Below are 13,934 nucleotides of genomic sequence, written 5' to 3'. Positions count from 1 at the left end.
CTTCATTTTGAGGAACTGTGCTCTCTTCTCTAAGTTGTGAGATGGCAACTTTGGAGATAGCTGCAGGTAAATCAGTTTGGAAAATATTTAGTCTATAAGGTTACAAAGTCTACTATGTGCTATTTTTTTAATCTATTCATTTTAAGTCAATTATTTTCCCACACAGGAGATCTGGGTTATTTCCAGTGTGTGCTGTGGTTCTATAACACTACTGCAAGCCACGGTCTCATGCTAGAGGGAATCATTTCATTATTTTTTATGTTTGTGCGCTGCAGTATGCTTACCTATTATTTTGTTTTGCAAAACGTTTTGTTCTTCAGAGTCAGGCTTCACATAGGCAACGGTAGGCTTGTTTAACTTTTATAGGCTGTCAAATAAGCCTATAGACTATGCTCTTCCCCCTAGATGTGGGTCGGGATAAATGAATGGGTGTGTGTGAGCTGAGGGCGGAGGGAATCCAGTCTCATCACAAGCCAATGTTCTCCTGATAAGTGTTTCGTTTTAGGTTCGGTTAACATTTAATTGGTTAGCCTTGCCCATCCTTAAACAGAACCAAAGCATCATCTCAGGACATATGTCATGTTCTTTATAGGCGCGTATCCCCTACAGCCCTTCCTCATGATTCCAGTTCTGTACCCAAACAGACACAATGCGGCCCATATCCGCACGAGGAACATCATTGAGCATACCTTTGACGCGTCAATTTTGCTTTTGCATTTTCGTTGCTCTTCCATGGTATAATTGCGGGATACAACATGCAAAATCCCTCATTTAAATAGGGCTGTCTTCACACTTTTGCACCTGTTGTCATTCACACAATTATCCTTGATAAATCACGCATGCACTCACAGACACAGACACACGCACACACACGCCCACACACACACACACACACACACACACACCCTGTGAAATTATCTTTTCATCTCCTCAGGAATGATCTACACCACTGGCATGCTGGACTGTGAGACTCAGGATTCCTATTGGCTTACAGTCTATGCCACGGACCGTGGGGTCACGCCCCTCTCTGCCTCTATTGAGGTCTTCATCCAGGTATCTACATGTATACTGTACTGTTGGACCCCAGGAACAGTGGCTACTATTACAGTACAGTAGCTAATGGGGATATAAACAAAAACACTGTATTCCGCCACCCCAACACAGCTCCCTCTCCAAGCCTTTAGCTGCCGTCTAACCATCCCAACTTCCAACCCCAAAACTTCAGCAACAATAATAAACATTTTCTTCCCTCCTTTCTTTTCCTCATTTTCGCTCGCTTTCTCTATTTCTACCCCCCAACCCTACTCCCTCCAGGTAGAAGACGTCAATGACAACTCCCCTCTAACGTCTGACCCAATCTACCACCCCGTTGTCATGGAGAACTCTCCCAAAGATGTGTCCGTCATCTGTATCCAAGCGCAGGACCCAGATGCCAGCGCCATGCCGACTCGCCTTAGTTACCGCATCACAGCTGGCAACCCACAGAACTTCTTCTCTATCAACCCCAAGACAGGTGAGACAGACACAAGTGAGTTGTATTGTATGTCATATAATTAATTACATTAATGACATTAATGCTAAGATCATGATGCTAATGCTCCAGATAGGATCAGTCTATATCCTGGAATATTATAATGGGAATCCCTATAGGGTGTGACTGAGATTCACTTTCTATCTATATTAATGGGATATGCCCCTTTGTATATAATTTACTGAAGGACTGTATACGGTATGTTTTGGTGAGCTGCCCGACTGTAGCCTGCTAGTATTGACCCCAGGAAAGAAAGGTGTGTGGACTGGATTGGACAAGGTTTTACAATATGGGGTATTAGTGATTGACATATCAGCATACAAACCGTCATGCACAGCACACACATGCAGTAGTAGATGTATGCATGGACAAACACACCCCTGTGCATGCACACAAAATACATGTCTTCATACATTCATACAGCACATGCCTTCAGTATCTGATTTAAACCCAAACAAGGTGAATCCAGGTGTAAGGCTCAAAGGTTTCTCATTGTTGTACATTTTGACTGATCACTGAGGTGAAATTGGCCTCCATTTTGACAAACATTTGTCATATTGGAGCAAATTGCTATTGTTGTAGAGTTAGACATCATTGGAGCATAGTTTAGGAAAGGTTTGCCAAAATGTGCCACAAGCACATTATCAATGATTTCAAACTTTTCAAGTGCTTTCCCTCTCTTTAGGTTTTACGCTTGTTGTGCCAATTATCCGTCTTTTTTGTCACTCTGTTACTTTCCTCCCACACAGCAATGTAAGTGTGTGTGGTTTTGTGTGCGTGTGGCGCTTTAATCAATCTCTGAATTGATTATGTGTGTGTGTGGGTGAGGACAACTCGTATAGCAATGAGGCAACAGCCCTGTGGCCTGGCCACCATGTCACCTCAGATGAATGTCACCTAGGAGAAATGTGTGTGTGTGTGTGTGTGTGTGTGTGTGTGTGTGTGTGTGGTACTGGAACTCCAGAGTCTCCCAGTCCCAGACTGTGGGATCCAGGGATGTTGCCTTTTTACAATTTGCTCCTAATATGGTGAGCGACACGCCGACCTTTGTGAATTGGACTGTTTTTGCAATGAGGCTCATTTGCATAGAAAGGGGCAACTTTTCTGCCAAATGTATGCATACTACCTAATTTAAATACCCGCAAATAGCACAGGTGCACAGACGTTATTTTCATGGCAACGCAGAGCACTGTATTTTGCCCTTTGCATCTTTCAGTCACATGAAACTGATAATAAACTGAAAATAAACCACGTGACCTCTAACCACTTTGTATTGGGCCTAGTAGAGAAAGAGAGCATGAGATTATACTAGTGCACAGTGCCGTTGTGGTTGCTCTGCACATTCTATCCGTCCGTCCGTCCGTCTGTCCGTCTGTCTGTCTGTCTATCACAGACATTTTGGCTCCTGAGCCCCTCCAAATGAGTGTAGGTGAATGGGCGGCTGTGTTCAGCTGGCTCTGTGGCGCCCCCCTCGGGTCGGAGCCGGCAGGGGGTGGTTTGGTGTACTCCGGTCCTGACAGACAGACAGACAGACGGACCAACCAGGAGGTGAATGGGTCTGTGTACAGACGGCTCTATGGCGTCCTCTCTGGTCGGAGCTGGCGGGGGCAGTTCAGTGCACTCTGGGCTCTCCCCTCGCATCTCTAGTTGGTTTTGTTTTGGCTCTGTGCGCACGCACGTGTGAGCGGGGCATGTTTGGTATTACGGCGCTCATTACATTGAGAGCTTTTTGCCAGTCCAAGCCTGTGTCTTGGTGACCTTCCCACCTCGAGATATGGCCGTTTCAATACTGTGCCCACAGCGCTCTCTGGTGGCTAGATAGATAGGCAGTGAAGTGCATGTGTACACCATTCGACCCTACGGCCCTACCCTATGGCGTTACCCGTTTCTCTAATTATAGTAAAGATAATTATAGTAAAGATGTATAGAAAAGATATATTGGTCTGGTGCACTGCTGACTATCTGAGCGTTGTTCCACTGTGTTGACGCCCAGTCTCTCCTCTAAGATGTGAATACTAATCTAGATTCACTCATCTGTTGAATTGAAGCCCAAGGTGACACAGGTGTGTGTGTGTGTATAGTAATAATTACAGGACGTGGAGGGGACTTTAATCAGCCACGCAACAGTGACACACACATGAGTGGCAAGGCGACACAGCAGACAACACACACACATGCAACTTCAGGGGTCGCCTGTGGAATTTGCCCACTGCATTTTCCCATACAAGCTTTCCTCCACCAAGTCCAAGTGCTCAGTCCAAGTCCTGGTCAGGGACAGGACTGAAGAGCATCTTTTGCATGTTTTTCGTATTGGATTCTGGGGAGGAGGGGGGGAGAACATTCAAACTCCACACAGAAAGATTCGGGAGATACTACACCTGAGTACCGGACAACCCTGGGAAGAACATCCGTCCCAAGCGGGAACCGAACCCAGGACCTTCTTGCTGTGAGGCAACAGTGCTAAGTACTGCACCACTGGGCCACTCCTCCTGTGTGTTTGCGTGTGTGTGTGTGTTTGTGTCGTCATTGTGGAAAATCAGTCCACAAAAAATAAGTAGCTTATTAGTATAGTAGTTTCTCAGTTGCATACACTATCTTTAAATGTTTAATGCTTTTACTTTTGTTATGTAAAGCACTATGTGCTACATTGATTTGTATGAATGGTGCTATATAAATCAAATAAAATTACATTGACATTGACATAACCTGGGGCGAATTCACAAAGAATGGATTGCAGCCGCTAATAGCACCATGAACTGTGTGTCTTTTGCGCCCGCTATGTGCTCCGTCTCAACGACCTATTCACTAAAGATATTGCACTAATGATATTCTAACGCAAACACGCCCATACGGTGTTGCAGCTGAGTGCACTTTGCTCTTGATATGGTAAAGTACTATAAATGCTGCCCATGCAACGGTATGCATGTGGACAATGGCAGAGAGAAAAAGAAAAATTGCTTTTTCCAAGCGCGAACTTGAAGTCCTGACGGACGAGGTCCACTGCCTCACAATTACAAGCAAACCAGGCCAGGTCCAGCCTGGCTTATGTACGTGGCTGGCTTGTTTCTGTGCAAGACTGGTAGGACGGAAGCTAGTAATGCCAGTGAAATAGCTGTGAATTGAAATGACATGAAATAATGTCTGATAAATTAAGATAGGTCTTGTCGCCTCGACACATCAGTTCCAATGCTTCCAATGCTAATCCAGCACAATAAGAGCTGGATAGCCAGTTAGCTCATGAGCTCACAACAACTAGCAGCAGCTTCCATAACATTAATGTTAGCGGTCAGTGGCTAAAGCAGTTACACTGATGATAACAAAGTCATCCCCACCGGGAACCCTGGTCTCCTGGGTGGGAGTCCAATGCTCTCACCATTACTCTACTTGTGCAGTGGAGATCGGTGGGTGGGTTTTGGTGTCCTTCTTCCAGTCCCTAGTGTGGGTTGGGGTTAGATATGGGTTGGGGTTGGGACAGGATCTGATCTATAAGGCAAGGGGTAAAGGTTGGAGTGAAAGGATGAACATGTGGAGGTTTGGGGTATAGTCCCATAAAGTCATCCCCACCGGCTCTTCAACCCCAGTCTCCAGGGTGGGAGTCCAATGCTCTCACCACTACTCCAGTGGCGATTTTAGCATGGCATTTCTGGAGGGGCAGTTTTATATTATGTCACCATCACAAGAACTAAAGCCAATTAGACTACGGTAGGTACATCAGAGCAGAGACTACAACACACAAAGATAACGACACATTAACACACGCAGAGTAGGCTAATTAGAGAGCGCATGCCCGGTCCAGGGTTCTGAAAGTGACAAGTGTTCACCCATCAGACCTGGGCACTACGCATAACCTATTAGTACTCCACTTACTGTATATCACAGCCAAATAGTCTACTAGAGTGAAGGCGCACTGTCCACATTAGTCCCCCTCACACATCGTCTCAAAAATGCACCGAAAAATGCCTGGGTTCAGTGAGTTCGCTGACTCGTCGTGACCACGCAAACCCATTTCACACTTCCCACAGAGTTTAATAAAAGTGATCAGCCTCCCCAGAACATACCGATTCTCCTCGGTCTGTTTGTTGTGCTCCGCGATGGAACGGCGAAACGCATCATCTAGTTGTGCCTGGACGTTGAGCTGCCCCAGTAAACCCAGCTTCATGGCACAGTTCAGATGGGACGCAGAGCTTTCATGCTTCGCGGTTCTTTCTGACAGATGTTTAATGTCTTTGAATCCAGACGATGCCCAAACAGAGTTTTCACCAAAAAGAATACAAGGGAAACAGAACAGCGCACTTTTCGAGGTGCTAGCAGTTAGCGACTTATTTCTCTCAAACCATTCCTGTTTGAAGGTACGGGTTACCTTATCTCCAGCCTGGAGCAGCACCAATTCTTCTGGTCGTATGGCCCTAAACGTTTTATTTCCAGTTTCTCTTCAAGTTTCAATGTACTAAACCGCACATTCAACAAATAATCTACACTATTCATTGTTGCACCTGAAAACACTTTTAATCTCTACAAAACTTTAGCTAGCAGCATTGGCTAACGTAGATCGACATCGACAATGACCCAGTAGTTCAACTTTGATCAACGTTGTTTTATTATTCCCTGGCTAAACCTGTTGCCAGGTAGATTTCGTAGGGGAAGAGACTTTTCTGCCCCTCCACCCAATTAAATCTGCGTGATATTTTTTCACATTACTCCCGACCACGCTCACATTGTCGCTATAGCAACAGTAGGGGAGAACGCTTCGGTGCCCCTCTGCCGAGTCAGAGCAGTCTGTGACACACTCATACAAAGGGAATTACTGCAAAACAGCACTATACATAGTGTCAGTCAGGTTTATTATATTTATACATGTTATTTTAACCACTGAATCACTATTTTGTATTAATTATAAATTTGATTTTTCCGAAACACAGTTGTAGGCTAAGATGCATCTTGCACAACAGCACCACCTGGTAGGGCACTGCCCCACCTGCCCCTAATGTAAAATCGCCACTGCACTACTCTACTTGTGCAGTAGAGATCGGCGGTTTGATTTTGGTGTCCTTCTTGATTTTGGTGTGCTGGGACTACTGCCTCTTGATGTGCCAACAGAGAAATGCAGGCCAACATTGTCCCCAGTAACGGAGGGAGGGAGGGAGGGAGGGAGGGAGGGAGGGAGGGAGGGAGGGAGGGAGGGAGGGAGTGATAAGCGGACGAACGCTATACAAGGTGCGCTGGCTTACAGCCACGCACAAAAAAAGCATCAATACATTAAGCTCATTCCTCCATCACCACCTAAAGCTGTGCCAGTCAACAGTCAGTCTAATCACCAAAAATAAACCACATATAGGCGTAGAGCGACTGGTGCATCACATCCCATACAAAAATGAATTACTATAGGATTTGAAGTGTCCTACTCCTATTTTAATGAGGACTGTCTGTCTATAATGGAGTAGCGTACCGTGGGGTCTTGCACAGGGTCTTCTCCGACATTGTTATTACTCCCAATGCCCAAGCACCACAAAGAGGAATGACAGGACGATAAAATACACCCCCTTAGGGCACAGCACTCAATAGCCTACTCCCCTACTTCACTAATCAGTGTTTAGGCTACTAGCCTACTAGGCTACTATAGGCGTATTAGCCCACCGCTTCAGGTCTTGATTTGGTTTTGATTTGATTTGGTCTTGACTTCCGTAAGCTAGAATCATTTTACCTGGCCTACAATGTTAAGTGAATAACAAGCTAGTAAGACCGGTTAACGGACCGGACGTGGACTGTATTTTCATGAGGACTGTGGGGGGTGACGGAGCACTACCAAAATGCAAACATGGAGGAAAATGAAGCGATATGGCAGAATACAAGATGCATTAAAGTCAAAAACAGTCTGAAAGTCGATTTTCGTGCCTGCTTTCACTGAAAGAAGGCGCAAAAATCAAATTTTATTTGGATTTTGTGGGTAGGTCTAAGCCAGGCTTACCCTGGCTTATAGGAGCAATCGCCACTGGTAGGGGTACCAATAATTTGCAACACTTGGGACATTTCTACTGGCGATTTCTTATTAGCATACTGTTCACAACTGGCATTCTTTGTAAATAGATGGGACGAGACGGCAGAACTGTTTTTGTTTTTTTCTCACGTCAAAATGTTACCCCCCCTACTCTCAGAGGGTAAAATCGCCTATGGTGCACTGGCTTACAGCCACGCACAAAAACATCACACACACAGCTAAAAACCATATTTGTGAGCACAGTTGGTGTTTCCAAACACAATAGTATGGACTGCAAACGGAGGTGGAATGATTTGAACAATAGAACAAAGGACAAAATATAATTCAATAACTCCCAGGCAAAAAAACTGGTATCCTTTGTTTTTGTCATTGTATCTTTTCTCATTGCATTTGTGTCTCATGTCATCCCAAAATTAACTGAAGCGGAGCTGTCCATGGTGCTGAATGTTTAGGCCGAAGTTGGGCATAGGATATTTTTCTTACTTTTCATTTAATGTTTGGTCGTAGGCCTAATGATCTAGGCCTATTTGTATTTTTGGTCACAAAGGTGTAATTCGACAACTTCATTTTATTGCAGAGACAGCAAAGCAAATCATGCGCAGATCGGCTCTCGTGACAATGTTGTGCAGGATGCAGCACACTGCAGTACAATGATCTGGCATACTTTGGGGGGATTATTGCCCCACCGCTACGATCCAGGCATCTAAACTGGCTTTTTGTCGTGCACCGACCCGGGGAATTTGGCAGCCACATTTGTTATTATACTACTGGCGTTGCACACTACCTGGGTGTTGATTGAATGTGTTTGCTTCCTATTTCTAAAAACATGTTTGTTTTCTAATGGTGGTACAATTGGTACGTGAGTGCAGTCAATAGCGCCTACAACATTGGGGAAGCCGGCAACATTAAAGTACTCCTGCTTCGTCACATCAATTTCCCATCTGTTTTGGGGAAATTTTATGTATCTTGCCACTCTGGCTGGTACAACATCCCATATGGCCCTGCTGATGGATGGTTGTGAGTCCAGAGGCACCTGCGATAGGTGTCTGGAAGGAGCCAGACGCAAGAACCTGGAGTGTTGACAACAGTTTGACAATGCCAGGGGGATCTCTGGGTGGCAGGCTCAATATCATTCTTGATTTAATAAAGTAGAGCAATAACTGCTTGAGCTGGCAACAATTATCACCGGATGATTTTGGTACACTCAGGACCGCTTGTTTCTCCAGGGTAAAAATAAGCGGGGGAACTCCGCCCGTTTATTTCCCTGCAGGATTATGCAAAAACCACCTGACCAATTTTCATGAAACTCATGGAGGGGTGTATCATGGGACGACTTAGAACTCACTAAATTGACATTTGACCCCACACACACACAGTACAGTATCTGACTCCAAAACCTTTTAGCCCTGTGACCCATTTAGTCTATAGGTTAAGCCACAAGTCTTTTCAGTTGCAAAACCTCAAGATAAAATGCCAATGGAGGCCCATTATTAATCAATAACCTGAACTGCTCCAAAAATAGAAAATGTGAGAGAGGCCCAACTCCCACTATCCCAACCCATAGTAGCGCTCAACAGCCAGGAGTGAGAGAGATGGCTTTTGAATACTAGTACTGTAGGGTGTAAGCCATCAGTTTGTCAGAAGTGTAGTAGACACACAGCATGAGTTTAGAGCATATAGCGGTAGGACAGTCTGCGAGTGAGACACGTACACACACACACACACACACACACACACACACACACACACACACACACACACACACAGAAACACACACACACACAAAAACACACACACACACACACACGCACACACACACACACACACACACACACACACACACACACACACACACACACACACACACAGAGTTGTCTCACCATAGTTTCTGACCCCCATGCACAAGAACAATGGCAACTCCGAACAAAACAATGACTTTTCTCTCTGTTTGCTCCTTAGGGCTGATAACCACGACAGCGAGGAGGCTGGACAGAGAGCAGCAGGCAGAACACTTCCTGGAGGTATTCTAACCAGGGCTGAAGTAAAGGGTTTAAAGGATAAGGACACTGAATTTCATGTTTAGCCCTATTCCTGTCTTCCCTGGCATGTATCTGACTAGTACAGGTTAAAATATGTATTAAAAATTCGGATTCGGATGAATTTCGTGGAGGTTTACAGCGTGAAGGGATGGCTGTTGTATGTTCGGTGAAATTAGTACTGTTTACCACCTACTGTTGTTTCGAAAGGCAGAGGCGAAAGGACCTATGGTGTTTACAGGACGACTTCAGAGCTTGGTAAGCATAAACCATGTAATTCCTGAACTTGAAATCCACGTATATCATACTTTTTAGAGTTTTTCGAGTGTGACCATAGCTAGCCACGAGCGAGGGTGCGCGCGCCAACGTTATTGACACAGAACTCTGTACTGCACAAAACAGAAATATTGTAACCTGTACTAGTCAGTGTACATGCCAGGGAAGCCAGGAATAGGGCTAAACATGAAATTCAGTGTCCTTATCCTTTAATGTTGGATCTAATATCCCTTCTATCCACCTTTTTGTGACTGAGCAAGCTCCTTTGTCAGTGTCCTTCCTTCCTTGCTTCCGTTTCTCCTCTATTCAAGGTTCTTTATCTTTCCCAGACACCTGTGACCGCTCAGTCTTCAGCTCAGAGAGAGAGAGAGAGAGAGAGAGAAAGATTGAGAGAGAAAGGAGAATCAGCTCTGTTTTTCATTTGAACTATGATGGATGAGAGGAGTTTGGTCTTCCGAGTGTTCTGGGATGGACTTCTAAACTGTAATCATTCATCATTGGTTATCTCCTGTGTTCATGACGGCAGCACTACGAGGAGGAGTGTAAGCCCATTCGCTGTGCGTGTGCTTGAGAAGGGCCGCGCATACAGATGTGTGTGTGTGAGATTACCGGCTTGCGCTCCTGCACGCAGATGAACAATATACGGCAGAGATCCTGAAAGCAGAGACCCAGGGGATGAGGATAAATCTCCCAACGCAAACTCACATGCGCACACACACATGTGCGCACACACACACACCTCACACACACACACACACACACACACACACACACACACACACACACACCTCACATCTCCTTCAGTTCAGCTGAATCCACGTGCTATGTGTTTCTAGGAACAGTGCTTAAAGTCTTTTAAGGTTTTACTTGGGCTGTAGCAGTGCTGTGCGTGCGCTCACAGCTATATTACACAGTCGGCTGGTCTGGAATCCGGACTGCTCCTGAATTCATTAATACCTTAAGACTACATCATTTCTCTCGTTGTCAGCGCAATACTGAGTCAGCTAAATCAGACACAGACATGCAAGGCTAAGCTGTCGCAATGAGAATGTAACAGAAGCTAAAACCCCAGCATCAGACCCTCCCTCCAGCCCCAGCCTCAGACCCACCCCCTAGCCCCATCCCCAGCCTCAGACCCTCCCCTCAGCCCCAGCCTCAGACCCACCCCCTAGCCCCATCCCCAGCCTCAGACCCTCCCCTCAGCCCCATCCCCAGACCCTCCCCTCAGCCCCAGCCTCAGACCCACCCCCTAGCCCCATCCCCAGCATCAGACCCTCCCTCCAGCCCCAGCCTCAGACCCACCCCCTAGCCACATCCTCATCCTCAGACCCTCCCTGCAGCCCGATCCCCAGCCTCAGATCCACCCCCTAGCCCCAGCCTCAGACCCACCCCCTAGCCCCATCCCCAGCCTCAGACCCTCCTGTTGGCTTTTGAGGTCTTCTCTTGGTTGCTTTGCGTTGTGTAATTTTGTTGTAAGCCTTGATAAGAGTTGCAGCACCACCTAATTATGAACCACAATGTTAATTGCCTTCTTGTTATGGTAGTCATTGATGAAATCACCCAACACGGTATTGGAAGCGGCGACAGATGATTTATTGTACAAAGATACATTCACATGGAACACTCGGATGTTTCCCTAGTCTCCGTCTCTCCCTGCTTTCTGCTGGCTGTGTCTGTGGGCGAAGACGAGGCCCCAAGTCTTCTCTCCCCCGCATGGTGTTATCAGCGTATCTGCCTGCTGTGAGCAGCGAATCTGTCCGGCCGAGTTGCCTGCCGTTTCCAAATCGAAGTCTCAAGGTTTGGTTGAGATGTTAAATAGTGCTCTCTTGGCCCACCCCCCACGCCTAGGCCTGCCTGATTAGGGCCTAGTGAAGCTATATTGGTGGAGGAGTGACCTTACAGATGTGTCGCCTGTCACCCTAACATGATGTCTTAATCACCATTGGTTGTCAGTCCGGGTTGTGTCTGTTTATAGTGTCCCATAGAGATGTGCCATTGATACCCCAGAGGAGAGGCCCCCCCCTTTGGCCTAAGTGTGACCTCTTGACACCTACTACTCCGAACGGCCACAGCAGCAGCAGCATCAGCTCTTTCTTCCTCACTCTATCGACTACACAGTGTCCATGTGAAAACAAACAAACACATTAAATCAAATACATAGCAGTAAGACTCTGTAGATGTTATACAGACATTTCTACCTAGATTCATCACTCCCTCCAGCCCGATCCCCAGCCTCAGACCCACCCCCTAGACCCACCCCCTAGCCCCACCCCCAGACCCACCCTAGCCCCACCCCCAGCCTCAGACCCACCCCCTAGCCCCATCCCCAGCCTCAGACCCACCCCTTAGCCCCAGCCTCAGCCCCTAGCCTGTCAGCATGGCATATCGGTTCACTTCTGTTCTGTTTAGCAGTCTGGTGAGCCACCATAGCCCCCAACTAATCTGATGCCATTGATCGGAGATCAGACCTCTGTCGTCCTGTAGATCAATGAGACAGAGAGATTCCCCCGTGAGCGCAGTCCCACATGCTCAGATACCCCACTGGGACAGATCGCGCGCACACACACACTCTCTCAATATAGGCCCTACGTTTGAATCTGCAGAGGTGCCATAAGCACAGTATTTGTGTGTGTGTGTGTGTGTGTGTGCGCGTGTGTATGTGTTTCCACTTTCAAAATAGTTCAACATTGAACACTATGCCAACACTAAGGGATTAGACAAATAACACTGCTCTGAGTTAAATGCTTTACCAGAGATAAAGTAACACTAAGGGATTAGATAAATAACACTGCTTGCAGCGACAGAAGCACGCCTCCCAGAGGTAATATCGGCAGAATGTGAATGCATTTTCTTGATATATGTCTTGAATAGGCTATGCCCCCGCCCTGTTAGATGTGGTGGTGGCGCTTATAGGCCGAAATAAATAACCTTGTCTATGTCGGTGGTCAAGAGATTTTATTTAATGGTAAACTGTTGTTTCTCCTCTCATGGTATGCCGTTGAGGGTCAGTCACTATAGCCTGGTGCAGCTAATCTGCCTGGTGGGGCTAGCGCTAGTGTTGATACGAGTCTTGCCGATAACGTTACTGTATGCACAAGATAGTTATAAATATCTCAAATTATTATTTTTCTATGACAAAACACTTTCTCTACAGAGCCCCTAAAGTGACATGTGGGAGAAAAAAAAATCATGGTGGAGAAAAAGAAAAAAAAAACATGGAAATAAAAATCATGGTGGAGAAAAAAAAAACATGGGGGAAAAATAAATAATGGTGGAGAAAAAAACAAAAACATGGGGTGGAAAAAATCACGGTGGAAAAATATATACTTAAGTCTCCCTATCTGCCTCCCCTGCCTCCCTGTCTCCCTTCTCCTGTCTCCTTTTCTCTCTTCCCCGGTCTCCTTCTCTCCCAGAGACAGGGAGGCAAGGGAGGGAGATAGGGAGACTTAAATATTTTTCAACCATGTTTTTTTTTTCTCCACCATAATTTATTTTTCCCCCATGTTTTTTTTTCTTTTTCTCCACCCTGATTTTTTTTTGCCCTTATGTTTTTTTTCTTTCTCCACCATGATTGTTTTGTTTTTTTTTCATGTTTTTTTTTTCTTTTTTCTCCACCATGATTTTGTTTTCTTTCCCCATGTCACTTTAGGGGCTCCGTACTTTCTCACAAAACTTTTTTTTTGTCTCAAAAATTATTATTTTTCGCTTTCAGTGTGAAAACCTTTTCTCTCATTTTTTTTTTTCTCTCAAATATTTTTTTTCTATCATATAATTTATTTTCTCGCATGTAATAAAGACACAAATCTAACTCCATACATATTGACATGCGAAAGGTTGACAGGCGTAGCAAAAGTAACCAAGGGGGGCGGGAAGGGACAGCGAAGGGTAAATTACATCTCGGTGGAGTCTGATAACACTGATGTGATCAACTCTGTCAAATAACTCCAACACTGAACACCATTTAAATCAGAAGGTAAAATTGTGAGTGGAGTGGAAATCAACTCTGAAATATTAAACCCTGAAATGTCAACACTCAAATTTTTACTGTATAGCAAAATATACTAATTGTAAGTCATTCTGGATAAAAGCATCGGCT

The 13,934-nt window shown here is 45.6% G+C and overlaps 1 protein-coding gene across 1 annotated transcript in view; it reads left to right on the top strand.

Moving 5' to 3' along the window:
- fat3b (FAT atypical cadherin 3b) overlaps positions 1-13,934 on the top strand; it is a gene marked incomplete at both ends in the record, with an annotated part of 59,415 nt that overhangs the window by 8,764 nt on the left and 36,717 nt on the right. Inside the window, 3 exons of the mRNA XM_084450216.1 lie at positions 935-1,053; positions 1,315-1,513; positions 9,486-9,547. Of these exons, the coding sequence (XP_084306342.1) occupies positions 935-1,053; positions 1,315-1,513; positions 9,486-9,547 (380 nt within the window). The remainder of the gene's footprint in view (positions 1-934; positions 1,054-1,314; positions 1,514-9,485; positions 9,548-13,934) is intronic.

Source organism: Borostomias antarcticus (assembly GCF_949987555.1).
Source record: "Borostomias antarcticus genome assembly, chromosome: 15".
NCBI classification, from domain to species: Eukaryota; Metazoa; Chordata; class Actinopteri; order Stomiiformes; family Stomiidae; genus Borostomias; species Borostomias antarcticus.
The sequence above is the reverse complement of the archived record's forward strand: the minus strand, read 5'-3'. Positions and strand labels throughout refer to the sequence as shown.